This window comes from Telopea speciosissima, chromosome 5 (genome assembly GCF_018873765.1).
Source record: "Telopea speciosissima isolate NSW1024214 ecotype Mountain lineage chromosome 5, Tspe_v1, whole genome shotgun sequence".
NCBI lineage: Eukaryota > Viridiplantae > Streptophyta > Magnoliopsida > Proteales > Proteaceae > Telopea > Telopea speciosissima.
The window spans coordinates 19,958,056-19,981,244 of NC_057920.1; the positions used below are offsets into that span (position 1 = coordinate 19,958,056).

A 23,189-nucleotide genomic window follows, 5' to 3' on the forward strand; every position below is an offset into this window, starting at 1 on the left:
CTTGCACGTAACACTATGACTTTTCTCTTTTGCTCCAACATTTAACCATTCTTTCTAATGATCAGAAACTTTGAATCAAGATTAAAAAATTCATTATTACGTGTACTTTACACATGTGAAAGACAAGTTCCTCTGATTACAAGCTGTGTGTACCCAACTGTGGTTGCACCGACCAAAACCCATAAAATAAAAGATAGAAAAAAAAATTAGGAATCACCACCTCATCTGTAGAATTGGAACCACCATCAATACCCCAACCTTGGAATTACCACAATAGGGCGCATTCTGAATTATCATAGAACCAAAGGCAAATAGCCAACTTTTATTCATCAATTGATGCGCAAGATTGTAGCCCCTTACAAACTTATATAAAATACTCAACATAAATCAAACTAAGCATAATACTATTTTAACCAATGGTTTACCTTGGAGGTGGTTTTAGCTGACCATGATACTATAAAATTATGAATTAAACAACTTGAAACAATGTTAACTCATAGATACCTAGTCCATTACAACTAAAACACTTCAATAACAATTAAAGATAGAGGAATATGATCCTAACTAAACCATGCATCTTAATTAATAAATCACGTTGCTCATATTGTACACCCATTAAAGTGGTTTGTTATAATAAAAGGATAAAGCCATTTGTCAAAATCTATTTATGTGCCTAGGAGACACGGAAAGATTAAGAGAATGTAAGAAATATCTTAAAATGATCTTTATTAACTTAAAAAGAAAAAGCTATAATAGAGTTCATAAAGAGTTATTTTGGAAAGTGTTAGAGAAAAAAAAATGTTTTTAAAAAATTTATGAACATAATTGAAGATATGTAGAATGGTGTAGTGACTAGTGGAGAATTTGTAGGAAGCACGACAATAATTTTCCAATTACAATTGAATTTCATGTCAAATAAGTTTTAAGCTCGTATTTGTTTGCTTTAATCATAGATGATCTTGCAAGAGACATTTAAGATAAGGTCATTTTGAGTGTGTTTTGCTGATGACATAGTTTCAGTGGATGCAACGAAACAAAAGCAAGGATAATTATCAAGATGAAATTATGGAGATTTGTCTTGGAATCAATAGGTTTTAAGGTCAACAAACAGATTTTTAGTCAAGAAAGTGAAAATTGTTTTGGTTGTATCAATCTGAAATATTCAAGAATAACAAATCTATTTGCTAGTTCAATTTTTTAGCATAGATTTTCTATTTCTTTGGTAGAGGATGGTGGTAGTGGTGCAATGGCAATGGCCATGATGGTGGTGGGGGCGGGGTGGTGGTGCTGAGACCATCAAGAGAAGAAGGGTGATATTTTATTTTTAACAAGAAATTACTATTTTGCCCATCAAATTAACCATGTGCTCCTTAATGAGCAAGAGTGAAATCAATTTCAAATTCAAAACTAAAACAACTCCTCAACTAGTTCAAATAAGGTGCAAATATTAAACCAAACAAATTCCAAAATAGAAATTACTCCATGGAATTGAAATAGAAATCATACCAAATCAAGCCTAAGTTAATAGAACAAAAGGTAAAATATATGGTAACTTTAGCAACAATAGGACTAAATTAGCAACAATAGGACTAAAAATAGAGTAATGAAAAACGATGATAGGGAAATACAGCAAAATGATGCTTTTAGGTACCTAGATTCAATTATAAATAAGGAAATGTATTAATGATATCTCTATTGGTGTAGTTAGAACTTTTTTTTTTGTAAGAGTGTATTTAGAACTTGACACCTTCATTTAATTGCCTTTGTCTTATTCCCAGTAGCATTTTAATGTAGTTTTTTATGAGGAAAAAACTGTTATTTTCTATAGGAACTGCATTAAATGACTTTCAACTTAAAGAAAAATACCGCATATAACTTTTGAGAATACACAAGAGGCAAAAAAATAAAATTACAAATCTATTGACACCTTACTAGGTGTTAATAAAAAAATCCCTACAAATAAAGAAAGAGTAATTGAAGATGATGTTACACAAAATATGAAGGCAGAGTGGATGCAATAGAGTGCATTAAAGCTCTCTTTAGTATGATTTCAAGAATTATTTCAAGGAATGATTTCAATTTCAGAAGGCATTTTATATGATTTTTGCACTTTATTTCTATGAGACTTAAACCTATTTTAATAGAAATCCTGAAATAGCTAAGGATCTTTCACCTATTTCGGAAGAAATCAACTTCAACTATTAAACACCAACACTTAAATGAACATGTGTGTATAATGAAGGTAAAAATGTCATTTGACACTTGCAATAGGAATGAAACCAAAACAAACTACTCTCTCCTACACACCCCCCCTTAACCCCTACCCCACCACTGAAATGATAATGATATAATAAACAATAATAATAATAATGCTATTATAAATAATAATAAGGGCTCTTTTAATATAATAAAATAAATAAATATTCATAATCAATATTTTTTGGTAGGAGAAAAAGAAACCAACACTAAATCAAAATATAATGATTTTTTTCTTCTGGTAAGTACATAATGACTCTCTTTAGTATCATATAAAAAAGAACCCTTATTCTCATAAAAAAAAACCAAAAAGAAAACAAAAAAAAACCAGAGAACCCTTATTATCATTATCATTATTCACTTTGTACCAGGAGGAAAGGGAGAGGCATGGAGGCACATATGGAGCCACACGTCCCTGATGATGGAGTAAAAACCCAATCTGGTGACATGTTCGAATCTTGAGAGACAAATCAGTGTCGTTAAGTGATGCAAACTGGCCAATTCCGACAATCTGAAAGCAAAAAACAGTAGGAATTTTCCAAAATCACCAATAGATAAGTTGATGGTGAAGGCGTAAAGATTCCTTACACAACAAAATATTAGCTAGTAATTAATAAATATCAAATGGGCAAGAGATCGCTGTCTAGTCGTATAATCCCTGCACCAGTGCGGGGACCAATGAAATCACATGCAGCAGCATCGACATGGGTGAAATCTTTGATTTCATGGAGGGTGGTGCAGTAATTTTGCCCGCTTTTGTGTCAAAAGCAAGGCCACATGACTAGGTAGCGTTCTTTTTCCCATATCAAATGGATAAGTTAAATGTTTAACAAGAGACATGATTCAGCCAAAATATGCATGGTTTTCTTGTTTTTTTTGGTAAATAGAAGCATGGTTTTCTTGTCATAACATGTTTGCCTCCAAATTTTTGGTGGGACCCATTACACTTTTGAGAGTACAGGATATTTTGGTACAAATTCCACTTATTATATTTATAAATAACAAGGGGACTAGAAATTAGGAGGTAGACAAAGATGACCTCAGTGCCAGATCATAGCTCATCTAAAGAGACCATTTATTATTAGGGTCAGCATTCTCTATGGGGGGGAGAGTGGCCCCTGCGTGCTCGCAGGGGCTAATGAGAGCATGTGTGCTTGCATCATGGGATGGGATTTCAGCCTTTCATGGGGGTGGGGTGGTCATTTCGCCCTCCTTAGTGCCTGGACGTGGGCAGTACACTCCCCCCACAGAGAACTTCTCTCATTATAATTATTACTATGGAGAAAGAATGCTGCCAGACTGCGTACACTATGCTAGCGCCTCCCTGCCTCTCTCTCTCTCCTATGAAATGGTATATCTACCCCCTACTGTGAGAGGAGAGAGAGAGACACAGGAGGCACTACCATAGCATATTATAATAATAATATGAATAATAATAATTATTATAGTTTAATCGACATTAAATTAGAGAAAGGAAGCTGATACTCTCATGGGCATCTTATGTTCACTGCTAGACAAAAAAAAACTAAATAAATTGAGGATTCAAAAATAATGAGGTTTAGGCTCACCAAAAGAGATGTATATCACTCCAAGTTACACTCCATTTCTTGCCGGACTTGAGCAAAAGCAGATAACATCAAAGACCGCCTGTTTGCTATTTCGACAACTATCTCCAGGGCTGCAGCAATGTAGTTCTGAATTAGGACATATATCTCATCTATGCATGCAAGTGACGGTGGATTTTTTTGAGTTTTAAGAACCCCATATGTGATCCACAGACCACAGTAATCTCCATGTAGCAAATAAATAGGCTAACACAGACCACCCCACACAAGCCCCAAATCTCTGATTAAGATGCCCATAATTAACATCAGATGAATGTATGGTCTTTCAACTGTATGCAACTTATGAACCAACATGTTCATGGTAATGCATTGTAGATACTAGCATATACAAGTCCACTATGCAGGTAGCAAATTACAAGTCATAATATCAACGGAGTAATTAACGCTACTTTCTCTTGTGACAAAATTAGGTAGTTATGCATATTCTGTTACTTTACAATAAAAAGTTAGGTACCATTTTCTTTTTCTTTTTCACATTTCCAATCTATTTTTGTTTGTACACAAAATCCATTAAATTTAACTTCATTACATTTTTAGTCCTATTTTATTATTCAATAATAAAGAATTGGGTCGCCCCTTGCCTGCCCTCCGTGTGCCTATCCCGCTCCACATGATATACTATCAATGGTCATCTTGAGGGGTAGCAACTAGCAGGTATCTTTCATGTCATAGAACTAGGTTCCATAGCCCCATTTTTACCTACAAATCTAAGCACTATTACCAGCCTCTTGGTATCCTCAATGGTTTGTTTATTATGTATGCAACCTTGAGGTCTAAGGTTAAGGCTCGTTTGAGAAGGAGACTCTTGGAACAAAATAGCTATTAGCTATTTACAGTTTCGATTCCATCTGTATCATTAATTTATGAAAGTAAACACATGCAATAAAGATAACAAGAATCCGTGGTTGTATACATGATCTGTTTGAATATACTTTCATGAACCAAATTAAGCAAAGCTACTTAACCTGTCTCAAATGAATGCTGAGAAGCCCGGAGCTTTGGAGAAACCAAACTCCCAAACACTGACAATGATTTGGATCGCTCCTTTTTCGCCTAAAAAAAGCAAGAAGTTAGTAGGAGAGGGGAAGAACAGCTAAAGTATAGGCTCTATTAGTGTCATTTTCCTTAATATATGACAAGACAATTTTATTGAATGGAAACCGCCTGTAGGATACATATAATGCAGCATAAGAACATAGCCCATTGAACAAGGTAGATCTATAGGGTACGGTCATTCAAACATAATAATTCCAGTGGGCCCCTTTAGTAAGCTCATCAGGTAGTTAGCTAGACCATTGCATCCTTTACTGGAGTGATACATCCCCAATAGTACACAAAGATATAGAACAACAAATCAAGTGCATGCATGTGATGTTGGGCCAAAAAGGCAAGTTTAAACAAGAGAATCTGGTTCAGCAACTTGATCAAACACCTACTGGATGGAGTGAAACCATCAAGGTACAGGTTGAAGAAAAATGGATAGTGCTTATAGATTAGGTAAATCAGAACATGGGCATGAATTAGATCAGTAGGTTAATTAGTGATTTTGTTTCTGACTCGCATGTTCTAGGACCAAAGTGAAGGTGATGGATTTGGTAGCTGGGAACAAGAATCTTAAGGGATGGTTGATGGTTACAGATCTATTGAATGGATTCAGAGAGTCGCTGAGGTGTAGAAAGGATTCCGATCCAAAAATGTCACAAGTATGTTTGTTATGGTGTAGATTGTGTTGATATGTAATATCCCGCATTTATTCAGCGATCCAAATAATTGTAAATTTCAAAGACGAAATTTCTTTAAGGATGGTGGATTGTAATATCTTGGAATAACAAGGGAGTTAATTTAAATCTTTATCTGTTATGCAGATCCTATAGAAGTGACGGAAGGATGATCTGATTTCTGGGAAAGCCCTGAGAGCACTTTGGCCTTGAGACAACCAATCAAGGGTTAGTACTTTTGCCTAAAATAATATTTTGCTAACTTTTAGGCTGAAATAAGTCCATACTTAGTCAAGGTTAGTTCCCAAGAGTTATTCTGGAAGTTTTACCAAAAAGGGTAAAAATGTCTTTTTCAAGGTTTTCTAGAGAGAGAGACTAAAAAGGGTATTTTTGGAATTTTCCACAATAAATAAATCAATAATTAATTTAATAAATGTTCGCTATTTGAATAATAAGTTAATTTCTAATTAGTGCAACCAAACAGACCTTAACCCAATTTGGGCTAAACCTAAACCGGCCTAGTTCTAGTGTGAACGGGCCTAACATTTGTGGGCTTAATAAATTATAATTTAATTATTCCAACTTAATAAAATAACATTATTTTAAAAGATTTATGCTTGGACGATTTATATAGACTGTAAATTTTATTTGAGTTTTGGATGAGAGGATTGAGGTGATGTGGCAATCTCCCATTGGTTGGAGACTTATCACTAAGAGAATCTTTTCTCCAAGGATAAGAGAAAATCTCCATGGAATAGAATCCTATCAAAATAAGGAAGTTAAGTTAGATTAAAACTATCAAATCTGATTTTTAATTAAAAACTCAAAGTTAAAGATTCCTTTTGAAATAATTTTATTGGAGGAAAGCAAATTAGACTTGGAATAGAATTTTGGAAAGAATCATAAAAGGATTTGAATTATTCAAAGAGTTTTAAATCATGAGAATGGAGCTCCCTTTTCCCCCAGCAAAAACGTGAGAGAGAGAGGGAGAGAAATCGTGGAAGAGGAAGAAGAAGAAAGGAAGAAAAAGAAAAAGGGAAGAAAGAAAAGAGAAGAAGAAAGGAAGAAAGGAAGGAAAAGAGAGGAGGAAGAAGAGGATGAGAAAAGGATCAGAGTTATTGCCTCGCCTCTATTGCTGGACCTGTAGTTGCAGCGTGCCCATTATCCTCTATTAGAGCACTTTCAAAGCTTCGTTAGGAAATCCGATTTGCCAAGCAAATGGTGAGTTGATTCTATCCCGTACAGATTTGACATTTTCCTATTCGAAAGACCATAACTCACTCAATACAGATCGAAATTGAGTAATTCCAACTCTGTTAGTCAATAGACACTAAAATCTACAAATTTTGCAGAAATAGACATCTTCCAATTCCGACTCTAAGTGGATCAAAAGTCAAGTTGAAGTTAAGTAAGGAATTCTGGAATTTTCAAATTTCAGCAGAAGTACACATTGATTAATTCGACAAACCAGTAAGTGCACTTTATCATTCCATGCTTGTATTCTTAATTCCTCTTTGATATTCTATTTGATTTATTCTCCAATGATCTATACTCTATTTGATTTGACCTCCAATGAAACGATGTCTGATTGATTGGGTCTATGATGATCTATTCCTATCAAAATGCCGATCTTATGATTTATATAGATACATCTTAAGCCAACCTATGATCTATTCTAATCGCAATTCGGTTGATTTGGTGAGCCTATCTTTTGGTTATTTACCATAGTGATTTTATATGATGAATATCACATGTCATGATTTAAATTCCTATAGCAATATTAGTATTGTGATTTATTTTCATGCATGTGTTTAAAGGGAGAATTTTTATGAAATTACATTGTATGTTATTTTGTGTGTTGGGGATTATATTCATGCATGTGTTTAAAGCTGTATTACGTTATAGGCCGTATCACATTACGGGGCACTATGTCATAATCCTGAAGGATGTATGATTAAATATAAGATTTTGGCTTTTGTGGAAACTGAAAATAGTTAAAGGCTGTATCACGTTACAGACCGTATCACGTTACGAGGCCACATTTCACGTTTACACGAAGTTAATTGATAAGATTTTGGCATTTGGTGAAACCTGGAAATGGTTAGGAGCTGTATCACGTTACAGGCCGTATTACGTTAAGGGGCCATATTTCATGTTCACCAAGAATTTATTTGAAAATGTTCGAGAGAATTATTTTATTGCATATACATAGCATTACCTCATCTTTGTTTATGATTTTCTATTCCATTATTACCATAATTTTCATCTAATCTTGACTGCTGCTATTCCTCAATTTGTGTCTCTAATTTGGAATACTCGAATGGTTATTATGTTGTGTACTTGCTAAGCTTTTTCCCGAAAGCTTACCCCTTACAAATTTCAGATAATGAGCCCTTAGAACCTGAAATCGCACTTGGTGGATGGGCGACCGAAGAAGAGGAGCCATGTGATGATAATGATGGACCTTACTGTATTTGCTGTTAAAGGATATCAATGATTTTATTAAGTTTGAAATTTCGGTAATAAGGAATTAATTTGAGATTTTTTGGGAAGATTTGTAATAAAGTGTTAGTTTAAAATTTTAAAGATGATTGTAACAAGGTAGATATTGTAGGATTATTTAAAGACTTCCGCTGTGTTTTTTTTATTTTTTTATTTTTTATGAATGGTTATGATTAGGTACGCTGCCACTGTAATTTGAGGCTATGACGATTTTTATTTGGTTCACACTCCGGTTCCTTTTTGCTAAGACTATCGATCTTGTGGACCGTTAACGACCTAAACCCCTTGACGGATTTGGATGGGGGTGTTACATGATAATGATGGAAACAGAAAGGTTTTGATGCAGTTATGTGCAGGGTTACAGAGATATTTATGTATTTTTTTCTTTTTTTAAATTTATCTTGTTGAAGTTAGATATGTTAATAGCAAATAGGAGGTAAAATTTTATTTTAATTCTATTTCAGTTTTAGAGTTTGATTAGGAAACATTCTTTCTTTTTTCTCTTATATATATGTAAGCATGACCATCAAAGAAATTCAGATTTGGATGGAATGAATTTTTTGTGAGTGTTGCTGCCAAGAGCTGAGAGTGCACAAGTGATGCAGTATCAAGCCTGAAGAAGATCCCTCATGCTGTTTTGGTCCACATCAAAACTAGACCCAAACCACAGGGTCAAGAACCAGCCCCTATTAAGCCCAGTCGTGGGTTAAGCAGGCCAGGGGTAGTCCCTACGATATTATTGCTGGGGGGCCCATGAAGTCAACTCCAAAGAGCCACCAGACCTGAGTTAAATTTTCTTGAAGTGTCTTTTCATATTTCAACGTGTCTTTTCATTTTCCTAGGCTTAGTTAATGAGTTGATTTCTTTTTTTAGGTGCTTTAATAAGACTTTTCAGTTTTCAAGTCGGGTCTTTTAAGTTTTTTATGTAGGAGTCCAAAAGTTTGTGTTAAGTAATTAATTTTACTTGGTATTAATTTCTAGGTAATTTAATGCTTTATTGGAGTTAGCTTCTAGGTGATTAATGCTTGAGTCCAAGAGTCATTTTTATTTTCTTTATACACTCATGTAATCCAACAATGAAAGAAAGATTTGAAGAATGAATTGAATATTGGATTTCATTGGAAATCAACAGGTGTGTTTGATCACCTTCTATCCCTCCCCCTCTCCTAAACGTCTTCTCTTCTTTTTCTCCCCTCTCAATCTCATATCTTCTTTCTCTCCCCCTCTCAATCGCGTCTCTTCTTCTCTCTTCATCCTAGATCAGAATCTGATCTTGAAACCTCGTCTACTCCCTTTATCTTATTCCGGACCTCCCTATAAACTAGATCTGAACCGTCCGTCTTCATCAACAAGTATTGTGACCTCCCTATAAACTAGATCTGATCTCTCTATTACAGAAATGAACCTTCATCCTGCGACAACAAATACTGCTACTTTCTTCTCCCTGGATCTTCTCTGGTTTCTATTCCCACCATTATTCTTTCTCCCTTAAGTTTCTATTATCCAAACCTCTTCTTTCCCTTATATTTATTCTTCATTAATCTATCCTTCTTCCCTATAGTTGCTCTCAAGTTTGAATTATTTCAGCTGCTCAGTTTTTCTATGTTGGATTGGAATTGCTAGGATTGATAGAATACCTATATTTCAGTTCTGTTTTATTTGAAATTTCATGAGTTAGAATCCAACCTGTGGGCAATCTGTCCTATGGATATCACTCCATAAAGCTCCATTTATTGTGAGTTAGAGCCTGAAATCATACCCGATTCTTCCCTTTCACTAGTTTTCTTTCCTGTGACTAGATCTCCTCTATGCATTTGTTGTTTGGGTGTTCATTAGGGAATTAATATAGCCCCAAGTGTGAGGAGCCCTCATCTGGACTTTTGGGCTGAACCATGAGAGCGTAACTGATTTTTTTTTCAGGTGGGATTTGTTAGACCCTACCATAGTTGTCAACATTAAACTACATCAAGTCATCAAAAATCAACATTAAGTCACATCAAGTCATAAAAAATCATTATTAAACCACATCAAGTCATCAGAAATCAACATAGAACTAGAAGACAGCAGAACTGAACACGCAAGCTATTGAAAGTTTAAAACAATCAAAACATATAGTTGGTTTATATTGTTCTTGGAATTGGTTATTGTCATGGTATACCTAGTCTCACATTTGATTTGTACCATTCTTCGAAAATATGATGTTATCTATAAGTAATTAAACTGCTCGCGATTTAGAGAAATTGCTCTGTAAGAAGTTTGACTGGTCAAATGATTTTATTTTTACATGACTTCTTGTATTAGGTAGAGCATAAAACCAGCTTTCCAACAAATCCAATATTGTTTAAATCTGATTTAAATTGAAGGAATTATATTCCGGTCAAACCTTATTTGGTGTGCGCTAATGCTATCAAAATCACTCTGAATAAATTTTTTTTTAGATATCAAAACAAATGAATATTTTACCGCTTTTTTGGTTTATGGATTTTTAGAATTGAGAAAAAACCCAGCATTAGAAAGTTGAAAATTCACCTACCGCCAAAAATCCAGTTTTTGTTCTTAAATTGAGGGGGTTGACTTTTTTATCTTTTGGAATTTGATTTTGTTGTAATGGGTATAAGGGTAGAATTGTCTTATTTGTTCATAAAGTTATTTTGGTCTTACTTTTATTCTAGAATGTTCTCCTTTACATTATAAATAAAGAGGGATTGTGTTGCATTAGACACAAGTCTGATTTTTCCCATTCTCGAACATGGTATCAGAGTAGGATCGTCCTAAGGATTCACAACCCTAATCGGTCCCAAGGAAAAAAAACTCGGGTTTCGACTAGGCTGAAACCGAGTTTTGGTCGAAACCAGGGATTTTTTCCCATTGATGGGGAAACCATGGTTTCGAGCACCAAAACAACTTTTTAAGGTCTGATTTTTTGCAGGTAAGCTATATTTGATGTTTTAAACACAATCCATTAATTATTTCCACCAAAACATCACTCAAAATGGTATTTATGGTTATTGACCCAAGTTTACTAATGTACGTGCTGATACAGACACAAAAGTGGTATTATAAATACTTAGTTTGTTAGAGGAAGAGCGAACAAACTCCATGCTCGTGGGGTAAGCCCATTCAAGGTAATCAAAAGGATTGGTGCCAGTGCATATGTGATTGATTTGCCAGCTGATATGGGGATTAGTAATTTATTCAATGTTGAAGACCTTGCTCCCTATCATGGCCCAGATACCACACCTTCACCTTACCCAGTTGCATTGGACGACTCCCCTTTTGATCTTAGCCAGCATAGCCCTACCCTACCTGCCACTACCCCCCTCCTTTACCTCGTTTTGCCACCAGACCCAAAGAGAATGAGGATGTACTTGATGAGAGAGTTATATCCACCACCCAAGGGGGGAGACGAGAGTTCCTTGTAAAGTGGAGCGGAAGACCGGCGAGCGACAATTCTTGGATTCCATTTGATGACTTCCAGAGCATTGACTCCGACCTCCTTGAGCTCTAGCAGAGTTTTCATTCACCGGAGGTGAATTCTTCGCGGGCGGGGAAGATTGATGGGGACATCATGCCGCACCATTAGCAGAGGCCCTTTGTGCACTACTACCAGAGGCCCAAGAGACTACCACGGAGCCAGTTACTATGGTTCGATGATGCTTTCAGAGGCTACAGGCTAGCGCGGGGCTGTTTAGACTTTTAGGGTTATTTTGGTCTTTTATCTTAGTACTTATGTTAGATAAGTGAAGGATGTTTTGATAGTTTTATTTATTTATTTCTGCAGTTTTTTGTTTCAGCCTTGTAACTTAAGTAAAGGTATTTGGGTAATTCCTTTTGTTTTAACTAGGGTAAGGGTAGTTTAGGAATATGCATGTTTTAGTTTTCTATTTAGGTTTGTATTCAGCTAATTTTGAAAATCGATGAATGAATGAAGATTGAAAGAGACTTGCGACAAGAGCAGTGCCCTCCCCTTCTTGGATTTTCTCCCCTCTCTCCCTCTTATCTCTTCCTCTTTCTTTATCTTCGCTTTCCCCTCGGCTCCCCTTTTCTCTTTTCTTTTTTCCCCTGCTGTCGTGGTCCCCATTTCCCCCTTGCTGTCGTGAGACCATTCCCCCCCTGCTGCTGTCGTGAGACCATTCCCCCCTGCTGCTGTCGTGGCCCTCTTTCCCCCTCTTCCCCTTGCTGTCGAGATTCCTCTTTCCCTCCTTGTCCTTGTAACCGAAGCACCCCAGCCCCATTAAAAATTATTCCCTCCATTCCCTTCCTTCTCTGCCAGCCAAAACCCTTTGTCTCCCCTTCCTAAACCAGTCCCTAACCATCCCAACCCCATTTCCAGACTTTACCTTGAAATCTTAATCCCCAAGCTAACCCCTACAACCCATCCTTTCTTTAAATCTAGAAACAGAATTTTATTTTGATCATGTCCGCATGATTTCCCACTAATTTCAGACCTGAAACAGTATTTATTCTACACTAGTTGTGCTGTTTTGGTATTGCATATATTTCTAATGCTTATAATCAATGGCTTATTATCTTGTATGGACTGTCATGCATGCCTACTGAATCCTTGAATGTAATGCCATGAATCTACTTACCTAGCCTTGTGGAACTAACCATATAGGTTGCTAGAATTGATTCCTAAGACCTATGGTGTTTATTCATTTGATTTCTATTGATAATTGCCATTAGCAAATTCTGTTATTTATGTCTGATGTCGAATGTGGTGTTGTGCAAATTCTAGCACTTGCATTAAGTCCCTATTAGGGTGTTACACCTGTAATCCTGTCCTATTGCGAGATTCCTTTGCCTCTAGGGTTTGTACTGCATCAACCTGGTATGGTCTAGAAGTCTAGCTTTCTTTTATTTCATTCTAGGGACAAAGTGTCTTAGGATCTCCCATGTCTTCCCGTGCATGACCACTTGTAGTGGTAGGTCATATCAACCTATGGATCCACCCCCCAACTTTGAAGCACTAGTTAGGGAAATTCAAGCTGAGCTGCGTGCTAGCAGAGAAGCTCGAGAAGCTCACACCGATAACCTTCGTACCCTCGAGCGGAACATCCATACCCTTACTGAGAGGCTTACTGTTGTGGAAACATCAGTCCCACACATCGACAGGCAGCCGAACCACGATGAACATGATGATGCCTACTCTGAGGCTGAAGGCAAATTAGAGGTTCCCGTCCTAGGAAATGGTCGTGGTAGAGGTAGGGGTAGAGGTCATACTCCCCATGGGCATCGTGCTCAGAGAAACTATCCCCCACACAGGGATGATGAAGACTTTGACCATATGATAGAGGATTCAATGTCAGGAGGCTGGGAGGTAGATGCACCCTCCTACGATGGCCAGATCGATGCCAAAATCCTGCTTGACTGGATTAGGCAAATGGACCGGTACTTTGATTTTAGGGTATGTCCGAAGAAGTCTGTTTCAGGTTTGCTAAGATGAAGCTAACTGGAGCCGCACATGACTTTTGGACTGAACTTGAGTACCAGGAACATGATCAAAGTCTGGAGCCAGTGTCTACTTGGGCTGAAATGCAGGAAAGGCTCAAAGGGGAGTTCTTGCCTATCACTTATAGGCTGCAACTTCTAAATGACATGAGCTCCTTGAAACAAGGTAAGCTGTCTATGACGGAGCACATCACTAAATTCAATGAGTTAAAGATTAGGAGTGGTACCTATGAGGATCGGGAGCAGACATTGTCTAGGTTCTTGACTGGACTCAATTCCGATATCCAGTTACACATGGCACCCCACCTGGTACGTGATGTTCCCCAAGCCTTTAGAATAACTTTAGAGATTGAAAAGTCCATGAGATCTTTTCCCTTGAAGAAGAGTTTCTCAACAGGAGACTCGAGCTACAGAAGACCTCCACGGTCTTCCACAAACCCCTCTAAGCCTCCCAATAACCCACCATGAAGTTTTGACAGCAAAGACAAGGGTATCTTGGGAGCAAAACCATCAGTTGGAGGTCAAATGCGGTGTTTTAAGTGTCAAGGCATTGGACATGCAGCTAGAGAGTGCCCCACCCGAAATCTCTATGCGGGGAATCTTGAGGATTATGATCAGGGTGATGATTAGGATGGTGACTACGACGATCATAATCCCAATGAGTTCATTTCTGATGAGGAGGTCGACGAGGAGACCGACACTTCTAGGTTAGGAGTTGTGCGATGCATGGTCCCACGGACCCTACTCGACGATGAGCTTGAGGTAGTTGACATGCATAGTCTCACAACCCAAGGGCAGCGATGACTGGCGGCGAACCAATATTTTCATTACCTATACTTGCCATCAGGGTAAAAACTGTCGTGTCGCCATCGACAGTGGGAGCTGCATGAATGTGGTTACCCAAAATGTTGTGTCCAGAATGGGGCTTAAACCTGAGGCTCACCCAAAGCCTTATAAGGTTGTGTGGGTTGATCAGTCCACTATTCTCGTTACATTGAGGTGTTTAGTCCCCTTACACTTTGCAGGCTATGAGGATAGAGTATGGTGTGATGTCCTAGACATGGATGTCGCCCATATCATCCTAAGGAGACATTGGCTATATGATAGAGATGTCACTAATTATGGAAGGTCCAATACTTGTGTGTTCGAATTCAACGGGAAGAAAATTCGATTGAACCCTAGTGCCCCTACGGAGGTGAAAGCTCCAGAGAATAAAGGTAGTACTTCCAAACAAACCCCCAAGAAGACACTCAACATCTTAAGTCAGAAGCAATTTGAAAATGAGTGTAAAGAATGATAGATTGTCTATGCTTTGGTTGCCATACAGAGTAATACAGATTTATCACGCCTACTCACTGAGGCACCTAAGGACGTACAACCTCTGTTGAGGAAATTTGAGCAGTTGTTCCCTGAGGAGTTACCGGACGAGTTACCACCTATGCGTGACATTCAGTACTCTATCGATCTAGTGCCAGGCTCCTCCCTGCCAAATTTACCTCACTACCGTATGAACCCCAAGGAGCATGCCGAACTAAAAAGGCAAGTAGATGAGCTGCTCCGAAGGGGCTTCATTCGAGAGAGTTTTAGCCCATGTGCGGTACCCGTCTTGCTCACGCCAAAGAAAGATGGTACGTGGTGTATGTGTGTGGATAGTAGGACCATTAATAAGATTACTATTAAGTATAGGTTTCCCATACCTAGGCTTGACGACATGCTTGACATGATGGCCGGCGCTACAATCTTTTCCAAGATTGACTTGAAGAGTGTGTACCACCAGATAAGGCTTAAACCGGGGGATGAGTGGAATACCGCCTTTAAAACAAAGGACGGCCTTTATGAATGGCTAGTCATGCCATTTGGTCTGTCAAACGCCCCCAGTACCTTCATGAGGATCATGACGGAGGTGTTACGACCATTCATGGGAAAGTTTCTTGTGGTCTACTTCGATGATATTCTTATCTACAGCAAGACTAAGGAAGCTCACCTTGATCACCTGAATCAAGTTTTCCAAACCCTTCTAAAAGAGAAGCTTTATGCTAATCTTAAGAAATGTACCTTTCTGAGCGACCAGGTGATTTTCTTGGGTTTTGTCGTATCGGCAACGGAGTATTAGCCGACCCCAAGAAAGTTAAGGCGATAGTAGAGTGGCCTGAACCAACAAACATTCATGAGGTGCGCAGTTTCCATAGTTTAGCCACTTTCAATAGGCGGTTCATCTACAGGTTTAGTTCCATCATGGCTCCCATTACAGATTGCATTAGAAAAGGGTTGTTCAAGTGGACTAAGAGTGCTTCATTGGCCTTCCAGAAAATTAAGAAATCAATTGTAGAATCCCCAATTCTACGTTTACCTGATTTCTCCAAGGCTTTTGAAGTAGCCTTTGATGTATCAGAGGTCGGAATAGGAGGTGTCCTTAGTCAAGAAGCACACCCCATTGCTTACTTCAGTGAGAAACTGAATGAAGCCAAGCAACGATACTTGACGTACGATAAGGAATTCTATGCGGTAGTCCAGGCTTTACGCTATTGGCGACACTATTTGCTACCGTAGGGATTCGTCCTGTTTTTCGATCATCAGGCCCTACGATATTTGAACTCCCAAAAGAAACTAAACCCCAGACATGCCAATGGGTTGAATTTCTGCAGTATACTTTTATGCTTAAGTACAAGCCTGGGGTGGAGAACAAAGCCGCCGATGCCTTGAGTCGAGTCAATGCTTTATTAAAGCTTTACAGTGCATCTGGTCATGTGAAGTCCCTCCTGCACAGTCTGAGTGTGCAAGTTGTTGGTTTTGATCGGATGAAGGACCAGTACCCCACTTGTCCTGATTTTGGAGTAGTCTTTATTTCCCTCAGCGGGGACCCACCGGTGTCTCATCTTGATTATATTCTGAGGGACGTATTCTTGTTCAAAGGGAGCCGTCTTTGCATTCCCATGACTTCACTGAGGGATCATCTGATCTGGGAATTGCATAGCGGGGGAGCTACTGGCCATTTTGGGCGAGACAAGACCATTCCTCTTGTTGAGGACCGATTCTATTGGCCTGGCCTACAAAGAGATGTGGCGAGAGTTGTTCGCCAGTGTCGTGCTTGTCAGACTACGAAACAACAGAAACAGAACACGGGTCTTTACACTCCTTTGCCTGTGTCCCATGCCCCATGGCAGGACCTTATCATGGATTTCATGCTTAGTCAGCCCTAGACTGCGAGAGGCAATGATTCGATCTTTGTGGTCGTAGATCGATTCTCTAAGATGGCCCATTTCATTCCATGTTCGAAGACATCTGATGCTTCTGCGGTGGAAAGGTTATTCTTTCATAATGTCTTCAAAGATCATGGGCTCCCTCTCACTATTGTGTCTGATAGAGATGTAAAGTTCACTAGCCACTTTTGGCGAACCCTGTAGCACATGTTAGGTACTAAACTCCGGTTTTCGTCTGCATTCCACCCTCAGACTGATGGTCAGACTGAGGTTGTCAATAGGAGTCTTAGTAACCTTCTTCGATGCCTCGTAGGTGAGAGTCTAGGTACTTGGGATCGTATCCTGTCTCATGCTGAGTCTGCCTTTAACATGTCCAAGAACCGATCGACTGGTCTGTCTCTCTTTGAGATATGCTTGGGCACACAGCCTAAAGCACCCATAGATCTTACCCCTGCACTAGTCGGTTCTAGAGTTAGCAAGTCAGCCGAGTCTTTTGCACAGCGCTTACATGATTTGCATGCAGATATAAGACAACGGATTGCTTTTAGCAATGATCAATACAAATATTATGCAGATGTTCACCATCGGCTGCAAGAGTTCAAAGTAAGCGACATGGTTATGGTCCGGATCCATCCGGCTAGGTTTGCTAGAGGAAGAGCGAGCAAACTCCATGCTCGTGGGGCAGCCCATTCAAGGTAATCAAAAGGATTGGTGCCAGTGCATATGTGATTGATTTGCCAGCTGATATAGGGATTAGTAATATATTCAATTGAAGACCTTACTCCCTATCATGGCCCAGATACCACACCTTCACCTTACCCAATTGCATTGGATGACTCCCCTTCTGACCTTAGCCAGCATAGCCCTACCCTACCTGCCACTACCCCTCCTCCTTTACCTCGTTTTGCCACCAGGCCCAAAGAGATTGAGGATGTACTTGGTGAGAGAGTTATATCCACCACCCAAGGGGGGAGACGAGAGGTCCTTGTAAAGTAGAGCGGAAGACCGACGAGCGACAATTCTTGGATTCCATTTGATGACTTCCAGAGCATTGACCCCGACCTCCTTGAGTTCTACCAAAGTTTTCATTCACCAGAGGTGAATTCTTCGCTGGCGGGGAGGATTGCTGTGGACATCATGCCGCACCATTACCAGAGGCCCTTTGTGCACCACTACCAAAGACGAAGGAGACTACCATGGAGCCAGTTACTATGGTTCAATGATGCTTTCAGAGGATACAGGCTAGCGCGGGGCTGTTTAGACTTCTAGGGTTATTTTGGTCTTTTATCTTAGTACTTATGTTAAATAGGTGGAGAATGTTTTAGTAGTTTTATTTATTTATTTCTGCAGTTTTTTGTTTCAGCCTTGTAACTTAAGTAAGGGTATTTGGGTAATTCCTTTTGTTTTAACTAGGGTAAGGGTAGTTTAAGAATATGCATGTTTTAGTTTTCTATTTAGGTTTGTATTCAGCCACATTTAAAAATCGATGAATGAATGAAGATTGAAAGAGACTTGCGACAAGCAGTAGGGGGGGAATGGTCTGACGACAGCAGGGGGAAATGGGGACCACGACAGCAGGGGAAAAAAGAAAGAAGAGAAAAGGGGAGCCGAGGAGAAGGGGAAGAGAAAGAAAGAGGAAGAGCTAAGAGGGAGAGAGAGAGAGAGATCGAGAATTACCTTGAGAGAGGGGAGAAAATCCTAGAAGGGGAGGGGCTGCTCTTGTCGTAAGTCTCTTTCAATCTTCATTCATTCATCGATTTTCAAAACTGGTTGAATACAAACCAAAATAGAAAACTAAAACATGCATATTCCTAAACTACCCTTACCCTAGTTAAAACAAAAGGAATTACCCAAATACCCTTACTTAAGTTACAAGGCTGAAACAAAAAACTGCAGAAATAAATAAATAAAACTACTAAAACATCCTTCACTTATTTAACATAAGTACTAAGATAAAAGACCAAAATAACCCTAGAAGTCTAAATAGCCCCGCGTTAGCCTGTAGCCTCTGAAAGCATCATCGAACCATCGTAACTGGCTCCGTGGTAGTCTCCTGCACCTCTGGTAGTGGTGCACAAAGGGCCTCTGGTAATGGTGCGGCATGATGTCCCCATCCATCCTCCCCGCCCGCGAAGAATTCACCTCTGGTGAATGAAAACTCTGGTAGAGCTCAAGGAGGTCGGGATCAATGCTTTGGAAGTCATCAAATGGAATCCAAGAATTGTCGCTCGCCGGTCTTCCGCTCCACTTTACAAGGATCAATGCTTTGGAAGTCATCAAATGGAATCCAAGAATTGTCGCTCGCCGGTCTTCCGCTCCACTTTACAAGGAACTCTCGTCTCCCCCCTTGGGTGGTGGATATAACCCTCTCATCAAGTACATCCTCAATCTCTTTGGGCCTGGTGTCAAAACGAGGTAAAGGAAGGGGGGCAGTGGCAGGTAGGATAGGGCTATGCTGGCTAAGATCAAAAGGGTAGTCGTCCAATGAAACTGGGTAAGGTGAAGGTGTGGTATTTGGGCCATAATAGGGGGCAAGGTCTTCAACATTGAATAAATTACTAATCCCCATATCAGCTGGCAAATCAATCACATATGCACTGGCACCAATCCTTTTGATTACCTTGAATGGGCCTGCCCCACGAGCATGGAGTTTGCTCGCTCTTCCTCTAACAAACCTATCCAGATGGATCCAGACCATTACCATGTCGCCTTCTTTGAACTCCTGCAGCCGACGGTAAACATCTGCATAAGATTTATAGTGATCATTGCTAGAAGCAATCTGTTGTCTTATCTTTGCATGCAAATCATGTAAGCGTTGTGCAAAAGACTCGGCTGACTCGCTAACTCTAGAACTGACTAGTGCAGGGATAAGATCTATGGGTGCTTTAGGTTGTGTGCCCAAGCATATCTCAAAGGGTGACAGACCAGTCGACCAGTTCTTGGACATGTTATAGGCAAACTCAGCATGAGACAGGACACGATCCCAAGTACCTAGACTCTCACCTACGAGACATCGAAGAAGGTTACCAAGACTCCTATTGACAACCTCAGTCTGACCATCAGTCTGAGGGTCGAATGCAAACGAAAACCGGAGTTTAGTACCTAACCTGTGCCACAGGGTTCGCTAAAAGTGGCTAGTGAACTTAACATCTCTATCAGACACTATAGTGAGAGGGAGCCCATGATATCTGAAGACATTATGAAAGAATAATCTTGCTACCGCAGAAGCATCAGATGTCTTCGAACATGGAATGAAATGGGCCATCTTAGAGAATCGATCTACGACCACAAAGATCGAATCATTGCCTCATAGTCTTGGGCAGACCGAGCACGAAATCCATGCTAAGGTCCCGCCATGGGGCATGGGGCATAGGCAAAGGAATGTAAAGACCCGTGTTCGGTTTCTGTTGTTTCGCAGTCTGACAAGCAGCCACTGGCGAACAACTCTTGCCACATCTCTCTGTAGGCCAGGCCAATAGAATCGGTCCTCCACAAGGGGAATGGTCTTGTTTCGACCAAAATGGCCAGCAACTCCCCCGCTATGCAATTCCCAGATCAAATGATCCCTCAGTGAAGTCCTGGGAATGCAAAGGCGGCTCCCTTTGAACAGGAACCCGTCCCTCAGAATATAATCAAGATGAGACACCGGTGGGTCCCCGCTGAGGGAAGTAAAGACTACTCCAAAATCAGGACAAGTGGGGTACTGGTCCTTCATCCGAACAAAACCAACAACTTGCGCACTCAGACTGTGCAGGAGGGACTTCACACGACCAAATGCACTGTAAAGCTTTAATAAGCATTGACTCGACCCAAGGCATCGGCAGCTTTGTTCTCCACCCCAGGCTTGTGCTTAAGCACAAAAGTATACTCCTGCAGAAATTCAACCCACTTGGCATGTCTAGGGTTCAGTTTCTTTTGGGAGTTCAAATATTGTAGGGCCTGATGATCGGAAAACAAGACGAATCCCTGCAGTAGCAAATAGTATCGCCAATAGCGTAAAGCCTGGACTACCGCATAGAATTCTTTATCGTACGTCGAATATCGTTGCTTGGCTTCATTCAGTTTCTCACTAAAGTAACTAAGTAAGCAACGGGGTGTGCTTCTTGACTAAGGACACCTCCTATTCCGACCCCTGATGCATCACAGGCTACTTCAAAAACCTTGGAGCAATCAGGTAAACGAAGAAAGGGGGATTCTGTCATTGATTTCTTAATTTCCTGGAAGGCCAATGAAGCACTCTTAGTCCACTTGAACTCCCCTTTTCTGATGCAATCTGTAATGGGAGCCATGATGGAACTAAACCTGTAGATGAACCGCCTATAGAAAGTGGCTAAACCATGGAAACTTCGCACCTCATGAATGTTTGTTGATTCAGGCCACTCTTCTATGGCCTTAACTTTCTCAGAGTTGGCTGACACTCCGTTTGCCGATACGACAAAACCCAAGAAAATCACTTGGTCGCTCAGAAAGGTACATTTCTTAAGATTAGCATAAAGCTTCTCTTTCAGAAGGGTTTGGAAAACCTGACTCAGGTGATCAAGGTGAGCTTCCTTGGTCTTGCTGTAGATAAGAATATCCTCGAAGTAGACCACAAGAAACTTCCCCATGAATGGTCGCAATACCTCCGTCATGATCCTCATGAAGGTACTGGGGGTGTTTGACAGGTCAAATGGCATGACAGCCATTCATAAAGGCCGTCTTTGTTTTAAAGGCGGTCTTCCACTCATCCCCCAGTCTAAGCCTTATCTGGTGGCACCCCCTCTTCAAGTCAATCATGGAAAAGATTGTAGCGCCAACCATCATGTCAAGCATGTCGTCAAGCCTAGATATGGGAAACCTATACTTAACCGTAATCTTATTAATGGCCCTACTATCCACACACATACGCCACGTACCATCTTTCTTTGGCGTGAGCAAGGCGTGTACCGCACATGGGCTAAAACTCTCTTGAATGAAGCCCTTTTGGAGCAGCTCATCTACTTGCTTTTTTAGTTCGGCATGCTCCTTGGGGTTCATACGGTAGTGAGGTAAATTTGGCAAGGAGGAGCCTGGCACTAGATCGATAGCGTGCTGAATGTCACGCATAGGTGGTAACTCGTCCAGTAACTCCTCAGGGAACAACAGCTCAAATTTCCTCAACAGAGGTTGTACGTCCTTAAGTGCCTCAGTGAGTAGGCGTGATAAATCTGTATTACTCTGTATGGCAACCAAAGCATAGACAACCTTTCATTCTTTACACTCATTTTCAAATTGCTTCTGACTTAAGATGTTGAGTGTCTTCTTGGGGGTTTGTTTGGAAGTACTACCTTTATTCTCTGGAGCTTTCACCTCCTTAGGGGCACTAGGGTTCAATCAAATTTTCTTCCCGTTGAATTCAAACACACAGGTGTTGGACCTTCCATAATTAGTGACATTTCTATCATATAGCCAAGGTCTCCCTAGGATGATATGGGCGACATCCATATCTAGGACATCACACCATACTCTATCCTCATAGCCCGCAAAATGTAAGGGGACTAAACACCTCAATGTAATGGGAATAGTGGACTGATCAACCCACTCAACCTTATAAGGCTTTGGGTGAGCCTCAGGTTTAAGCCCCATTCTGGACACAGCATTTTGGGCAACCACATTCATGTAGCTCCCACTGTTGATGGCGACACGACAGTTTTTACCCTGGTGGCAAGTATAGGTAATGAAAATATTGGTTCGCCGCCAGTCATCGCTGCCCTTGGGTTGTGAGACCATGCAACGCACAACACCCAAACGGGAGATGTCAACTACCTCAAGCTCATTGTCGTGTAGGGTCCGTGGGACCATGCATCGCACAACTCCTAACCTAGAAGTGTCAGTCTCCTCATCGACCTCCTCATCAGAAATGAACTCATTGGGAATATAATCGTCGTAGTCACCATACAGATCATCACCCTGATCATAATCCTCAAGATTCCCCGCATAGAGATTTCGGGTGGGGTACTCTCTAGCTGCATGTCCAACACCTTGACACTTAAAACACCGCATTTGACCTCCAATTGATGGTTTTGCTCCCAAGATACCCTTGTCTTTGCTGTCAAAACTTCTTGGTGGGTTATTGGGAGGCTTAGAGGGGTGTGTGGAAGACTGTGGAGGTCTTCTGAAGCTCGAGTCTCCTGTCGAGAAACTCTTCTTCAGGGGAAAAGATCTCATGGACTTTTCAATCTCTAAAGCTGTTCTAAAGGCTTGGGGAACATCACGCACTAGGTGGGGTGCCATGTGTAGCTGGATATCGGAATTGAGTCCAGTCAAGAACCTAGACAATGTCTGCTCCCGATCCTCACGGGTACGACTCCTAATCTTTAACTCATTGAATTTAGCCATGTACTCCGTCACAGATAGCTTACCTTGCTTCAAGGAGTTCATGTCATTTAGAAGTTGCAACCTATAAGTGATAGGCAACA

The 23,189-nt window shown here is 40.2% G+C and overlaps 1 protein-coding gene across 2 annotated transcripts in view; it reads right to left on the reverse strand.

The window, feature by feature from the left end:
• Window positions 1-262: 262 nt before the first annotated feature.
• LOC122662733 (coiled-coil domain-containing protein 115) overlaps window positions 263-23,189 on the reverse strand; it is a 36,336-nt gene continuing 13,409 nt past the window's right edge. The window contains exons 5-7 of one of the 2 annotated variants that reach the window (XM_043858455.1): window positions 4,847-4,934; window positions 3,825-3,934; window positions 263-284 (exon numbers count right to left, since the gene is read on the reverse strand). In XM_043858455.1, the coding sequence (XP_043714390.1) occupies window positions 3,840-3,934; window positions 4,847-4,934 (183 nt within the window). In that variant the 3' untranslated portion in view covers window positions 263-284; window positions 3,825-3,839. Of the gene's footprint in view, window positions 285-2,744; window positions 2,768-3,824; window positions 3,935-4,846; window positions 4,935-23,189 lie in introns of those variants that run through there. The other variant, XM_043858454.1, reaches the window with a different exon arrangement.